The sequence below is a fragment of the Xyrauchen texanus genome, chromosome 48 (genome assembly GCF_025860055.1).
Source record: "Xyrauchen texanus isolate HMW12.3.18 chromosome 48, RBS_HiC_50CHRs, whole genome shotgun sequence".
Classification (NCBI taxonomy): domain Eukaryota; kingdom Metazoa; phylum Chordata; class Actinopteri; order Cypriniformes; family Catostomidae; genus Xyrauchen; species Xyrauchen texanus.
The window spans coordinates 13,125,207-13,142,477 of NC_068323.1; the positions used below are offsets into that span (position 1 = coordinate 13,125,207).

A 17,271-nucleotide genomic window follows, 5' to 3' on the forward strand; every position below is an offset into this window, starting at 1 on the left:
CCAAACATAGACAAAAATGTATCCTCTTAGAGCTTAAAAATTCATTCCCCAAACTTGGCTCAGACTTTCAGACAGTTCAGGAATAGTATTCAAGGACTTTTCTAACTGATCGGAATATGTTTTTTTCACTCAGAAGATACCTGCAGTTGAAACTCCTATAGACTTCCACCTTGTCTACACCGGACACGAGCTGCATGTCATGTTGACACTACTACACAAATTAAATGGTTTAGAATGTTCGTGTTGCGTATCCAGTGTATACAGTGTGTTACTTTGACGGAATTTTCAAACAAGCCAACTGAATGTTTATGAATTCAAACTCCAAATGTCAAAAATTCTGTCTCTAATGCCAAGCGTACACTACACGACTTGCCATCGGCACTCTGCAACTCTTTATTTAGTGCAGTACCTGAGTTATTTTAGTACAGTACCTGAGCTTCATTGTGCATGCTGCTCATATTTGTATTTTAAATTTCCGATCGTATGCTTATTTCCCTTTAAATCTGCACATTACAGGTGAAAAACTGTCCATTATAGCTGCCTATATCATCGCCCTGTTTTAAATGGATCGCTCAAAATGCCTCTTAAAATTAAGATAACGAAATTCATTCATAAACTCCTGCACTTTATTCTTGATAATATGTCAACAAACACGAAAGAACGGCTTGCACTTATTTTTATTTTTGTGCCTTCTGCTTCCTAATACCTTGCCCCTATTTTGCACTCTCTCTATATTTAATTGGTTTTGGCTCATAACGATCACTTACTCGTCAGGACAGTTCGCACACCTGACAAGACATATAGATTTCAAGCTCTTTTAAAAACTGTTGTAGCGTCTTGGACTAGCCTCAGCATGTCGCAGGAGTGTGCACACAATAAGACACGTTCGTCATGAGATCTAAGACTTCTCGTTGCCGACTCAAAACATCAAAGGAGACGAGCTTGAGTCATGTAGTGTCCACTAGACATTACTAAAAACAAAAAAACTAAGTTTGTTTGGCTTTTTTTAAACTTCAGACAAGGCTTTATCAAGCCAACATCAAAGTTTGCCTAGACAAACTTAACCTGTCCTGTACCTGGTAAAACATTTTGGGTCCCATTATTACAGATGCAATGACCTAAGCATTAATCAGCACATGTAATTGGATAACAAAAAGTATAGTTTGGGTCTGAGGCTTTTATAGCCTCTTTGCTAGCAAGTCTGACTCCCATGCCGGGATCACCGGTTCGAATCCCGCTCAGGGAGGTTTGAGTAGGACCGGTTACACTGGTGCTGTTACCTGGATGGGAGTGAGATTTAGGGGGTTGATTGTAAAGGTAGCCAGCTAGTATGTGATAGCTGTGCAGTGTGTAAACCTGACTCTCCTGGCCTTATGACACGCATTAGGGGCCGAGGCAAGAACCAGGCATTTTATAGCCTCCTTTCTAGCATGCCTGACTCCCATATTATTTTGATTGCCGGTTCGAATCCCGCTCAGGGCAGGTCGAGTAGGACCGGTGACACGAGTCCCTATATAATTTTGAGTTGTCATACAGACATGCACAGATATCAGAAGATAGGAAGTAATTGTTGCCGAAATATAGATATTGAGGCTACATGTTGTATTAAATTTACCTTTAGTATTTGATGCTATCTTAAGATGTCTTATCAAACAATCTGGGAATTATTTAAGGAACATTTGTCCATTCAATGGTCTATGACATATTCTCACCAATATTGTAAAAGTCTGCGTGATTGTGGGTGTGCGTGTGCTATTTTATTACCTTTCTCACAAGTAGCTCCACCATAGCTGGGCAGACACAGGCATACAAACGAGTTGATCTCGTCGATACAGGTGCCTCCGTTCTGACACGGATTGGACTGACAATCGTCAACATCTGTGAGGACAAAGATAAACAATAGATTATGAAATTCAGAAACAATACACTGGGTTGGGCATTTCTTTGCCTTTCCATCAGAACCTGAGAGAGCCCCACAGGTGCTATGAAAATGACACACCACAAAGAGATTCTGTGCTTATTATTTTCCTCTTTTCAAACTAACATAATGTCCTAACATTACTATATTTTCCAATTATCCTGACAAGTTGGAAATGCTGCTGAAGAAAAATGTCTTGCTGGCATTTCATAAATTAACTTGTACAACGCTTGGACTGAAATTACCGTAATAATGAGTTTGACTCTTTTTGCAAACACGTATGCGAAAGACAGATTTGAACAAGAGTGGACCAGCTGTGAATATCAAATCTTTGTAGACACAGGGGGGAATAAGCCAACCAGTTTGGCTGAAAATGCATTCTAGACTCTGGCTGTTGCTTTAAGAAACAACATGAGGGTGAGTAAATAATAAAAAAAACAATTCTGTCATAATTTACTCAGCCTCATGTCACCAAACCCATATGACTTTCATTCTTAAAGGGATAGTTCACCCATATGCCATCCCAGATGCGTTTGACTTTCTTTCATCTGCTAAACTCAAATGAAGATTTTTAGAAGAATTTCTCTGCTCTTTTGGTCCATACAATGCAACATTTTTAAGCTCCAAAAATCAGCATAAAATGTATCCATATGACTCCAGTGGTTTAATCCAAGTCTTCAGAAGTGATATGACAGGTGTGGGTGAGAAACAGATAAATATTTATGTCCTTTTTTACTATAAATTATCATTCCTGCTCAGTCAATCTCCACTTTAACTTTCATTTTCACATTATTCTTGTTGTGTTTTTGGGGATTCACATTCTTCATACGTATCACCCCCTACTGGGCAGGGAGAAGAATTTCTAGCAAAAAAAATTTAAATATTGATCTGTCTCCCCCACACCTATCATATCACTTCTGAAGATATGGATTAAAACAACGGAGTTGTATGGATTAATTTTATAATGCCTGTATGTGCTTTTTGGAGCAATTTTAGAGAATTTTCATTTTTGGGTGAACTCTCCCTTTAAGGGGAACACAAACTGAGATGTTTTAATGAATATCATAGTATCACAAATGTGGGCACCAGTTTGTAAACCTTATGCAAATTTGCTTTGTATCATAATCTGGAAATTATATTGCAAAGACTTAAAATCACTAACTCTCACATATAAACATACCGTGGCCACACTTACACAAAAACGCAGTCATGGACACACATTCTGAATCTAAAGGTTTTCACCTGCCTCTACAATCTCAAGCTTGAGGGCAAAATCAATTAAGACACAGCTGGCAAACGAGAACCTCTTGCCTTCAAACCATGTGAGTGCATCTCCTGGGCATCAGAGAGGGTAAAGGCAAATGGCAGCAGGATCATCTACACTTTGCCTTGAGGATGAAACACCCATGGTTGGATTAATGAGGATTTAGAGGGAGAAGAAACATGCTGGGATGAAAGAGGGGCTCCACTATATCAAAGCAGTGCAGAGGCAGATGGTATCTTTAGTCAAAGGGCCAGCTAATTTCACACAGGGTAAGGGTTGGCTTGTCTAGACACTCAGTCGCATGGGGGGTATATAATACAGTTATGCTTGACTTGACTCAATACATTCCAGTATCATCCAGTATCACCCTCCTCTCCAATAAAGAGCAGACATGTTGTTTATTTATTTATTTTTATCTTGTGTCTAAGCATCTTTATAAAAATATATATTTTCATGTGAATCAAAACTGCACAAGATATTAAAGGAATATCAGAATCAGAAAAATCTGAATCAGAATGAGCTTTATTGCCAAGTGTGCTCACGTACACAATGATTGTTTTGGGTGATAGGAGAAACAAGTGCACACAGAACAACTGTGAGACACAGAATATAAAACAAGGTAAGAGTATAAACAGATGTACAAAATAAATAAATAGGACAAATAACATAGAATGGCATATGTACTTGTGCAAATGATTATATATGTGCAAAGTAGGGATATGTACAGTTATTTAATTAAATATGAGTGAATTTACATATGTACATGAGATATTTATACATTATTGGACTATGGGAGTCCTGAAGGCAGTTTAATTGTTCATTAGGAAAATGGCCTGAGGATAAAAACTGTACTTGTGCCTGGATGTCCTGGCGTTCAGTGCTCTGCAGTGCCGGCCAGAGGTCAACAGTTCAAAAAGGGAGTGGCCAGGGTGTGTGGGGTCCAGAATACTTCTACCTGCACGTTTCCTTAAGGCACGTGAGGGGGGATTTCTCCTGAAGTCCACTATCATCTCCTCTGTTTTGAGTGTATTCAGCTCAAGGTTGTTGTAACCACACCAGACATCTCGTTGTTCAATCCATGTATCATTCCTTCATTTCATATTCAATTAGGAATTAAAAATAAAACAAAAACAATAAACAACTTGCAATTTCATTATTCGTATACAAAACCAATATAAAAAAACAAATAATGGCTTGTTTTTCGTCATTTCGATTTAATGCTCAAGTTAAAAATAGGAAATTGGGACACTGTGCGTTTTGATTATTTGATTTCACTTTATGGCTTGAATATTTGATTCGCACATATGGGTGGACCTGAAACCCCCCCTTTCTTCTGATTGGTCAACCTGCACCGTCGTCTTCCACAGTGTTGTGAGACAGAAAAAGTTCTCTGCAGTTTAATTGTTCAGATTAATTCATCTCAGTTAATATTAAAGTCTTTACCATTTATTCACCAAAACCCGGCATGTTTATTGCAGCCAGTAGTGGTTCAAACTTGTTTGGTGCCCTGGGCGAAACCCATTATTGGATTTACTGTAATAATCTCACCTGTCGTAAATCAGTCTAATCATTGTAAAGGAAGTTCATGAATGCTCGTCTCTCAAAAGCTCAACCAGTGAATTTAAAATCAGCATTTAAACACAGCCTTCACATTTGTCCGATAATAAAAGACATGCTTTTTATTAAATGCAGCGTATATGGTAAAGGTATAGGTAAAGTCCACCCATATTCCCATTAAAAAACATGGATGTCAGAATGAGCTCAAAATTAGTACTCTTCACTGCCATGTATATACTTATTGTCTTATATTAAATATTGTTGAGTGCGTTACTGCGGAGACATAGCACACATGGAGGCTTCACGCTATTCTCCGCGGTAATGCACTCAACAAGCCATGTGATGAAATGCATGGGTTGACAGTTTCAGACGCAGAGGCAACTGATTCATCCTCCACCACCCGGATTGAGGTGAGTCACTACACCAGAAGATAAAGAGCTCATTGGGAATTGGGCATTCTAAATTGGGGAGAAAAAACTAAAACCTATAGCTGTCTTAGACTAATTATTAGGACAAAAGGTGTCCCGACAGTAAGTCTACCCTGATGCGGTTCATGACTTGTAAAATTTTGACTGTCCCCATTTTTAAAGTGGTGTCTGGTCAACCTAACTGTGAATGCCATAACCAACTGCAGCCGACTGTCCAGTGCAGTGTGGACCACCAGTGCTCAACTGATCAGGTGCACTGCATGGTACCACTTATAAATGAATTAACAAGTTGTGTGGCACAAAGTAGTATAACTGTGAAAAGACATCTTAAGAATGTGTGTGTGTGTGTGTGTGTGTGTGTGTCGCTCTTATCAATTGCTTCATGTGGCAATGATTGTTCTAATGCTGAATCGCATAAAGACGAAACCCTGTCTGCATTCAATGAACACTTTACAGTTGTGTGTAGGCACCGTGTCTAGCTGTTCAACCTCCCATCTGTATGCAGACTCATCACCGTTGCGGATTAGGCCAATGACCGTGGTGTCGTCTGCGAACTTCAGGAGCTTGACAGAGGGTCCTTTGCAGTGCAGTCATTCGTATATAAGGAGAAGAGCAGTGGAGAGAGAACACATCCCTGAGGAGCACCAGTGCTAATAGTGAGGGTCCCGGGTTCAACAGAAGTTAAACTCAATTGACAGCATTTGCTGCATAATGTTGATTACCACAAAACTGTATTTAGACTAGTCCCTCCTTTTCTTTAAAGAAAGCAAAAATCGAGGTTACAGTGAGGCACTTACAATGGAAGTGAATGGGGGCCAATGTTTGTAGGCGTACAGGTGTACATAAAATACAGGTGTCCTAATAAAGTGAGCCAAAATTAAGAAGTGCTGTGAAAGTATTGTTCAATGTTAGTTCATGATGACTAATATAGTAAACAAATGTTAACAAATACAACCTATTGTAAAGTGTTACTATTGTGATGTTAACTTTAAAATGTATTAGTCTTTGTTGATATTAACATTAACCAAGATTAATAATTTCTTTAACTATCAATGAACAGTAATTTTAATGTCAACTATTGTATATAACAAATGTTAACGAACACAACCTTATTGTAGAGTTACCATTTAATGTTCTAATTACATGGAAACAAAAATGTCTTCTTCGGGTTTTTTTTTATACATAAATCAAACAAATGTTAGTCAGGTTTATGCTTAAAACAAGAAAAAAATTGCCAATTGGATAAGAAAAATGAATTTACGCCAATTTATTTTCTCAGAAAAGTCTCTTTGACTTACACAATTTTGCTTCTCAAGTAAATTACTTTTGATTTTAAAAATGTTCAGATTTTCTTTATTTTTAATGGAAAACAAGACAAAAATACTTCAAATCCAAACTGCCCACATGAGCATTACATAGCTCTGACAATAGCACACATTTATTTATTTTTATCCCCTTTTTCTCCCAATTTGAAAAGCCCAATTCCCACTACTTAGTAGGTCCTCGTGGTGGCACAGTTACTCACCGCAATCCGGGTGGCGGAGGACAAGTCTCAGTTGCTTCCACTTCTGAAACAGACAATCCATGCATTTTATCACGTGGCTCATCGTGCATGACACCGCAGAGACTCACAGCATGTGGAGGCTCATGTTACTCTCCGCAATCCACGCACAATTTACCACGTGCCCCATTGGGAGCGAGAACCGCTAATCAGGACCATGAGGAGGTTACCCCATGTGACTCTACCCTCCCTAGCATCCGGGCCAATTTGTTGCTTAGGAGACCTGATAGCACTCGATACTTGCTATGCTACCCAGGCCCCAATAGCACACATTTTTTACTTTAATGCATGCGGTGCTTTATTGCAATCCATTTACAAATGTACACATCGATAAATGCATTCTAAAAAACACATAATAATGTAGCTGTAAATATTTCAGGATGTACACAACAACTGCCTCTAGCTTCTCAGTCAGAATAAAACATTTCCTCCATAAACACTTACCAACGTGCATCCCTCCCTCTAGAGACAAAAAGTATTTTGGCAACTGCCTTAGGAAAACAAGTGTCCTGAGAGCTGCCTGGATAGGACATTCATCAGCAAGAAAGGTTGCATCAGACAAACTGGGCCAGTATTTGTGCTGAAAACATCTACAGTTGTACACTATAGCTGTCAGGGCAGCCTAACCTATTCAACCCTGTCCAAAATACATAGCCGTCTGACATTGGCTTTCTATGCTGGGCCACACTCATTGTATTTTCAATGGTTTCCGCGGGCCAGAGAGAAGATGCTTAATTTCACATTGGCCAGATTTATGTTTTCAATTTCAGCGGCTGCTGGGGCATTTGTAAACGACGTGCCAAATAAAATGTAAATAGTCCTCCCTTCCCTTTATAAAAGAGACCTCAAACACAATCAACTATTTCATGACCAATGATCCATAAACATTTTCCATGGGATCTTGAGTCCACTGTAGAATCTAATAACGGGCAGAGAAGAAGAAGTAGATCAATACCACATGCAATGACTTTCTCCACAAGAGCACGAAAAGTTCCCATGGATTACATTTTATCACACTGTGCTCCTGGGTTCCAATAATAATGATTGAAAATGTAAACGCCTCTGACAGCGGCGGACAGCAGTCATTTGCAATGCATCACCTATCTGGGATTCGGTGCATCTATATCCTAAGGGCTGTTAGCACCTCTAAGCCTTGCTGGAAAGCCATCAAAGTCATCCATCTCTTCCATGTAAACAGAAACTGAACCGTTGGACTCTGTGCTCCGCTGCTTTGTGCCGACTCAGAAAGTACATCATGGGAGATGATGACTATAAAATGCATTTGATGAAAAGGAATATATTAAAAGAGCACAAAAATGTATTTGTGAATGTTTATATTCAATTTCAAACTTTTAAATTTTGTCCTTCCAAACTTTCTGGAGAACTCTAATTCCCCCGGAGAAGCCAGGAGTTTAGAAAAGCCCTGAAGATGTATGACAATGACAAGACAACCCTGACATTTCCTTTGAGGATTAGAATTGTCAGCGGCAATGACATTCTAAACGAGAGCATTGAAATTCCAAGCTTTCAGTGACATTATTTTATTACTCTTTAACATTTGAAAGATAAATTACACTCTTTCAGAGGATTGTGTATCCTGTTTCTGTTGATAGTCTTCTACATAATTGTTTCGGCAGTTCAAGAATAGCTTTTTCAGTGTGGAGCTGGTGGGATAATCAGCAGAAGCGAGCAGTGAATGAGAAAACAAAAACAGAACAATATATACTGTAAAGCCTGATTCATACAATGGAAGAATGAATTAAAGCACCCTAGGTGAATGAAGCCTTCGTTTATTTACATGCAGCATCATTTCCAGAAGCTTCTACTGTAGCTACGCAAGCTTGATTTCTCGTGTTGTTGCATTCCAAAATGTGTCAGACCAGGTACACAACACAAGTACGCGATGCATTCTAAACGCAAGGAGCACTATAGCAAACATTATTGTGAAATGTCCTAAACTGAGTTTTCTCTTTTAGGTCAACTACTGTAATGGCAGAGCAACAGTTAGAAGAGAATATTACTGAGCAAGTAAGTAATTTCAATATATTTATAGCAACTTACACGAATAATAACACAATCGATTTTATGGGACAAACTTTTGAAGGTAACTCTATCGCCTCCTTGAGTAGTGAGGTAAGTTACCGCCAAAGAAATGCAAGAACACACGTTATACATGTTCAACTGTGCCACACCTTGGCAATGCATTGGGCAAGTGCTCGAATCTGTGTATGCTTACTTGCATAAAGTACATTTCAGGCCTTAGTTATAACGAATCAACAACGCTCTTTGACTTGCCGAGTTCTACTACGTCTTGAAATTCAGGTATGTGCCCGATCAGGAAAATTGCACCAAAACAAACACCTTAGTAGAACAAAAACAATTCATTTATAAAATGCTGTTTTGATATTTTTAAAGATCAAAATACCAGTGTTTGCATGCCATGTTACTGCATGTGGGTGAAGGGAAGGACTGGGATTCAGAAATATTTAGGTAAAAATCACATATTTGCACAGAAGGAGCAGGCCACCCATTGAGAGTCCAGAGGTATGAATGAAGACCAACTTCAACATGTATCAATACCACCCTGACATTTCTTCATTTAAAGGATCTCAGACCACTGACAGTTACTGGTGCGCCGAACATTTTATCGATTCAGTGTCACAAACCACAATGGTATGTTTCAGTCAATAAAATCCATTCAGTTATTGATCATTTTGAGATAAACATAGAGGTCAATAAGCAGATAGTTTAAACATGGAAGATAGACCTCAAGGTTTACTGCCATTGCAAAGGATAATTTTCAAATGTCATCATATTATATTAGATGTATGATACTCGCTAGTGAATGGCTTTGGATTGTGTACATTTTGCAGTGCTATCACCCTCTAAATGCATTTAGGATGGTTTTCGTTTACAACTCAGTTGATTGGCTTTCCCCAGAGCAAAGATGTCAGGATGCAGGTTACAAACTAACTCTCTTTTGGCACCACCCAGAGGATATTTCACCTAAGTGGTTTGAAGTGGTTTAAATTTTGGTAAGCACAGATGGATATAAGCAGCAGAACTTTAGAACTTCTGTTGCCGAATTCACAGTGTGATCAGTCTCACAGGTCCCATGGGTATAACTTGAAGTCTATCATGTGTTCATACAAATTAAATTAAAGAAATATTGCGGGTTAAATACAAGTTAAGCTCACAAAAAATAATTTTGACTTTCTTTAAAATGTTGACTTTCTTTAAAAAAGTTAAAATCAAGTTATAATGAGGCACTTACAATGGAAGTGAATGGGGCCAATTTTTGGAGAGATTAAAAGCAGAAATTTGAAGCATATCATTTTATAAAAGCACTTGCATTCATTCTTCTATTAAAACTCATGTATTAGTTGAGCTGTAAAGTTGTTTAAATCATTGTTTTACAATAGTTTTAGGGTTTTATATATTGTTGACATTCTATACCATTGCAAAGAAAAGGTTAGTAAGTGATTTTATCACACTAAAATCATGTATACACACATATTGTTTATGTCTTGTTGCTATACTTTTGATAAAGTATTTTAACGTAAAACAATCGGCCCCCATTTACTTCCATTATGCATCACTATAACCCAGATTTGAGATTTTTTTAAATTATGGGCAAGTCATATTCTTTTATTTTGGTAATTAATATTATGTCACAAATGGTGTTGACTGATCTTAACTTGAATTGAACCTGGAATATTCCTTTAATGTTTGGAAGAAAACAACTAGTATGGAGGACAAAACATGCAAAAATAATAAATAAATACATAAATAAATAAATGTAATAATAAGAAAATAAATAAAGGAATAAATGTCTTGATAAAACAAATATAATTAGTTTTTAAAGAAAATTATTCCTGAATTAATTTTTGTATGACTTTTTCCTTTATTTATTATTTTCTCTTTTTATTTTTTTATTTTCTCTTTTTATTTTTATTCTTTAAAACATTTTTTATTCTTTCATTTGTTTTTTTTTGTTTTTATTATTTATTTATGCATTAATTTATTTTTATATTTATTTATTCCCACATGTATTTATTTCTATATTTAAATATTCCCACATTTATTTATTTTTGTATTTATTCTTACATTTCTGTCTCTTGTATGATAATGATGTGGGCGGGTCCTGCTTATCATTGGCTTATTGTAGATTGAAGCGTGTGCTCGATTACTCTTGACTTGTTTTGATGTGACGTTAGGTCATAGCCATATCGCGTGTAAACTATAGTTATTTGTAGGGATATATACATAAGAGCTTCAGTCAATCCAAGATTTATTGGTTATACTCCAATCACAAAATAAATGGGGAGCTGTTTCTTCAACAAATCCACAAAATGAGCAAGTTTCATAAATGATATGATTTAACCTTGTCCTTTTCTTTTTTTTCTGCGAAAATAACTTCATATTTTGATATCTGCAAATCCATAATATTGTTTTCTGTTGTTATGATTGTTCATTGCAAAAGATACAACCAGCTTCATTTCCCTGATCGTTTATGCATGTATATAAATCTGTAGCTGACGCTTCACATATATCTAGAGAGTTGCGCAACTTGCTAATGAAGCGGATAATCACGCATCAAATGACTGTTTCATTTAGAGTAGAGGTGCTTATTGATGTTTTAGGAGAGCTGTATGCCGGTATGAATGTAGAAGCACATCCTGGATTGTTAAACTCTCAGCAAAACTTTTCCCTGCATATTCTAAATCTGTGCGAGTCAGTGGGTGCTAAGGTGGGACGTCCATCTGCTACCGATAAGTACTATTGAGCTCTCGACCAATGATGCACTGGAGCTACGCAAGGACCGCCTCCCTCATTTCCATGTTGCACACAGAAAAGTACAAATAAATACATGTATAAATAAATAAATATATATGGGAATATATAAATATGGAAATAAATATATGTGGGAATAAATAAATATAAAAAATAAATTAACACAAATAAAAAATATGCAAAATAAATGAATAAATAATTAAAAGCTAAAAAGAATAAAAATAAAGTTAAAAATAAATATAGAAAATAATAAAGGAATAAAGTTATACAATAATATAATTTCAGGAATAATTTTAATTAAAAACGAATTATATTTGTTTTATCAAGACATTTATTCCTTTATTTATTTTTTTATTATTACATTTATTCATTTATTATTTATGCAGGTTTGGGCCTCCATAAACTAGGCCTAATGTGATGGTCTATGTTGGCTATAAAGCACTTCGGTTTCAGTCAAGGGCAGTGTCTTTGTTAGCTAAAGCCAGAGAGTGTCCAGGTCACTGCTGACAAAGCTAGTGCAATAATTTGGGGAGCGTTGCACAAGCTAATGAGTAGAGGTGTCACAACATTTCAAACTGTTGCTCTTCAGTTCTGACAGCACCTCTATTCTCTCTTTGGCGTGGGTAGGTCAAACTTGCTCTCAAAGCTGTTCAAGCACAGAACAAGACAGAGAGAGACAGAGAGAATGGAATAGAAGAGTGTAATGTGGTGAAAGATAGATGCAAGAGGGATAGAGTGAGATACATCAGTCACGACAGGCTCTAAAGGTTTCCCCTGACCAGATCAGATGCTCTTGTCTAGGCGGCCAGAGGGCTTACAGAGCTAAGGGTAGATTCTGTAAAGCCCCTCTAACCCTGACGGTGATTCAATCCATGCAGCTTCTGGTATCTCACACAGGAATGAGGAGTTTTGTCATATTTCTGCAGGTTATAGAGAAAGTGGGGGAATTTTAAGAGCACACTTTGAACCTCAATGAAGCTCTAATCAGTGCTTGAGTTTAGACATTGCTCTTGAACAAAGGTACTGTATTATAAATGACAAATGTATGAACAAAAAGAGCTTTAACTCCCTTTTAATACCTTTAAATCCCCTGCATCAAAATCAATCTGTATTGGAAGAACAGGATCAAGAAAGCTGTTTAGCACATTGTTTCTCAATCCTGCTCTTGGCTGCCTCCCAGTGCTGCTCATTTTGGAAGTCTATGTTTTGGATGATTCACATTCGCCTGTGAATTTCGCAGTGCAAAGGTAAATGTGACTGCGCCTTTAGAATTTGTCCAAAAGGCTGTATCTTGGAATGCAGAATAAAATTGCTGCCTATCTTTTGGAACAGCCTTTGCATTGGGATTGTGTATATGAGGCCTGCCTATTGTATGTAGGCAGCTCAATCAATTTTGGAGAGCTCTTGTAAATAAAACAATGCATAAAATAAATGTTCCAAACCCACACACAAATTGGGTGTTAAATTAGTAACCTCTAAAATACAAAGGAGAGCCCTCAGGAGAGGAATTAAGCAACACTGATAAAGCATAACAGGTTACTCATAAAGTAGCTAATCACTTTGCAGTGACAGTTAAAGCAGTCCTTTAGTATATCTTTGAGTGTTTCTTCCTACTTAACCCCAGCGTGGGTGAAAGCTCAAAACCCCGGCACACATTCACGTGATAGTGTTCCCGGTAACAGGGAGATAAGAGGTCCCCTTGTGCCCTCACCACGTGATTAATTTCCAGAACTCATCCCCAGGACAACACATCCTGCCTGCCAGAGTGATAAGATGCTCCAAAACCCAGGCGCTGACTTCATAGGAAATCAATTTGTCCCCAAATGAACAGTAAAAGACTGGGCTTTACAAATTCCATTCCCGTACTGCTGCAGAAGACCATCACATAGAGGATGGATAACATTGCTGAATAAGCAACTGAAGGCCTGCACACATCACCTACATTTACAGAGCAGAAGAATATGGCTATCAGTTATTTTTTAGAGCACTAAATGTAGCTGTTTTGGAACAACCTGTATTGTGAAATGTGCAATGAGAAAAACTGAAATGGGGTTACATTTACACATAGTTCAGATATATAGCAGCAGCCATATCACCCTGCTGCTCAAGACTGGTTACCCACTGAAGCAAAGCAGGGTTGAGGCTGGTCAGTCCCTGGATGGGAGACCTCCTGGGGAAAACTAAGGTTGCTGGTGTAAGAGTTGTTAGTAAAAGGCCAGTGTGGGGTGCTCACCCTGTGGTCTGTGTGGGTTCTAAAGTCCCAGTATAGTGATGGGGACACAATACTGAAAAAATGCACTGTCCTTTGGATGAGACATTAAACTGAATTCCTGTCTCTCTGTGGTCATTACAAATCTCAGGGCACTTCTCATAAAGAGTAGGGGTGTAACCCTAGTGTCTGAATTCCCCCTCATCAATCTTGGCCTCCTAATATTCCCCATCTGTTAATTGATGCTTTCACTTTACTCTCTCCTCCTCACCAACAGCTTGTGTGCTGAATATGTTTAGATGCGCTCTACAATATGGAATGGCCTTTCTGTGGGCCTCAAGACCGGGCCCGGGACAAAAGGTTCAATTTGTGCGCAAGTATGCATATCACAATGCGTAATCAAATATTTGAAGGAACGACGTCAGATGAAGAAGTGTTCAATACACATTGCACAACAACAAAAGCAAAACATCAAAGCCAAATTCAGTTCAATTAACGTGTATACATGCTGGACGAAGCCGAGCAATAATCGCATTTTCTGGGTCTGCTTCACAAAAATCATCAAACAAAAGCATCTAAATGACATTATGAAAATACAAACTATTGTTTTAGTTCAACTGAAATCAAACTTTTAAAGTGCATGTAAACATACTGACCATGTGAACATAGCTATATCCACTGCAACTTCCATCAGTGTTGTTTTAGTTGGAGCATAAACTGTAGCAATGTGGCTGTCCAGAAGTGTAGTTTTTAGGCAGCCAATTTCATAAAAGCACATCAATCTCCAAAACTGTGATTGCATTTGCTCTGCCTTCAACAATCCTGTTGGGCTGCCAAACGGGCTGCCCTCTACCTGTCTTTGCCAACATTAGTTTTATGGACCAGATGGACCTGAGGATGTTTGTGCACACATGTCCGCTCAGACACCCTGAGGGTGCTCAGATTCACAATACCCCTTGTGCTGGGCTACTTGTCAGAAAATGAAGAATGATTATCAATGATTTGTTGATCAATTCTCCATGCAGGATTGAATGTGCCATGGGATGATTTAATGAGCCTTGGTGATGGGTGGGGTCGATCATCTCTCTTAAATAGTAGCAGTGCACAGGGGAATTGGCTTGTCCACATAGACTATCAATCACTGTGCACACCATTGTGTGTGAAGCTGCAGTGGGCTGCAGCTTTCTGTCACAAAAGTTGCTCTCAAATCCACAGCCCTGGGGTTTCAGGGCAAAATATTAGTAGGGCAAACTTCATTCATCTTTCAAATGCCATTATGGAAGCTGATGTCATCGCAATAGCACCAGTCACTGGCACTCCTTATTAGGACACAAGGCCACTGAAGGGTTTATTTTTTTAAGTTAAAGGAGTAGTTCACCCAAAAAGAATAGGTTGAGAAATGTATCATGTTGTTTCAAACCAAATAGCTGTTATTTTTTCCCACAAAAGCAGAATTTTGAAGGATGTTTATGCAGTTTTCTTTTCGTATGGATTTCTTTTATGGTGATTTTTTGCCGTGTTATGTAATTTTTTGAGCTTAATAGCCATGGAAACAATTCAGATCAATTTAGAAGAAAATAATACAGGTTTGGACAAAATGAGAGTGAGCAAATTATAACAGATTTTTTTTTTTTTACTGAAATATCCCTTTAAAAATAATGTTGCTCTGTATTAGGAATTTGGTTCTCTTTTAGTTCTGTCTCAGTACAGCCAGCTAATTTTCCAACAACTTTAGCTAATGTTACAGTATGTAAAGGTAAATAAGGTTAACGGAACATACTTATGACATTATTTTTATATGAAAAAAGTTCTCGCAATGTAAGGGAAAAAGATTCTTAGTGCAACATTGTCCATCATTTAAACGGTTGGCAAATTTAAATTTCAAGATGTTTTCATGAATGTTATGCGAATCTAACTACATTAAACTCTCAGAAATCAACTACAAACATTACTTAAACATTTAGAAATCTGGACTTTTTCATGTTCCCACAACCATAATGTATTTTTCGAACATACATTTATTAGCTGGGCCATTGGTTTGTAAATGTGTTTTTCTGCCAATATGTTGTGTGTTTTCTGGTGAAGAGGGACTGAATTAAGCCGTGGAGGAAATGCATTCGAGGTTAAGGGTGGAGAAAATACATGGGAGTTCGGTGGAGGCAACGAAACATATTACTGGAGAAATAGGCTTGGGGGATAGAAGGGTTGCTTTCACTCCATTTTGGCAGTGCATTGCAATTTTAATACAGCCTCTGCAAAAAACAACAGGTCAGAGGGGAGAGGGGTCAGAGGAGGAGTACTGTGAAAGAGAATGGAGTAGTACTGGATTGAAAGAGTGAGACTGAGTGAGAAAAATCTATATTACAAGGGGATATGCTATATAATATATATTTAGAAAGTGGATAGTTCTAGCTCTAAAATCTTATTGGATAAGCCACATTCAAAGCCATTGTAAAAGAGCCGATACACACAGACCTGTGACCGTACTTAAAAAAAAAAAATCTAAATCAATGTACTAAGTTGCCTGGCAACCATAAACATCCTACAGCTAATGAACTGTATTACTTGCAGGGGAACTGTTTATTATGTTAGCTTGACGAAACCAGCAAACTTTTCTGTTATTTTACAGACATGGTTTAGGGTTTTTTCAAAATTACCAATATAACCTAAATTTCTTGCTACACTACAATTCACAAACTTTGCAAAGACCTTCAGACGGTTCAGAATCGGGTTGCTATGTCTTTTGTAATTGATAATTCACATGGGTTTCTGTAAAAAAAAATTCCCAAATCCCCTAGAAATACGTTGACGAAATATTTGAACAGGCCAAAAATATTCAGACTCCAACTGTCTGAAAATATTTATGTAAACTAACCAACCCATCCATCCATCCATCCATCCATCCATCCATCCATCCATCCATCCATCCATCCATCCAAATAAACATTGCTGCAGCCACCATTATGTAAAAACAATAAGCCACTCGAGGCCATGTCCCTTAAAAAATGTACTGTGTTGGTACTATGGTACAGTAATAGTTTCAAAAAGTAATACCACTGTACACTTATATGTACTATGGTACTAATCGATTATCATATTCATATAACATGGTATTTATATGGTCCTTCAAGGTACTTCAAACTGTACATGATAAAAGATAATGTCTTGATATTACCAAGATACAAGTTCAAACAACCATTGCAGTACCATGGTGCTCTTTTGTTAGTGACTTTACAGTGATTGTCCACCATTAAAGCAGATTTAAGAATTGTATTTCATGTTGTGCCTTAAAACATCCTTTAAATATGGTAAAATCACTGTAACTCGTGGCCTCTTAAGGCTTATTGCTTCAATATATACCCTAATTGTAAGTAATAGTATCATTAAAGTAATGGTAACTAATATGCTTTACCAAAATGCAAAAATGGCACACAAAATGACACTTGTATAGACTCAATTTAGATCCATCGAATGAGAATGTAACCCTTTCAAGTGCATATGATTTGTGGGGGAGGTTAAATTGCTTCTCAATCTACACAT

The 17,271-nt window shown here is 37.5% G+C and overlaps 1 protein-coding gene across 1 annotated transcript in view; it reads right to left on the bottom strand.

The window, feature by feature from the left end:
* The window catches only part of LOC127639968 (neurocan core protein-like), a 101,487-nt gene that overhangs the window by 25,602 nt on the left and 58,614 nt on the right, over positions 1-17,271 (bottom strand). The window contains exon 9 of the mRNA XM_052122329.1: positions 1,765-1,878. Within this exon, the coding sequence (XP_051978289.1) occupies positions 1,765-1,878 (114 nt within the window). The remainder of the gene's footprint in view (positions 1-1,764; positions 1,879-17,271) is intronic.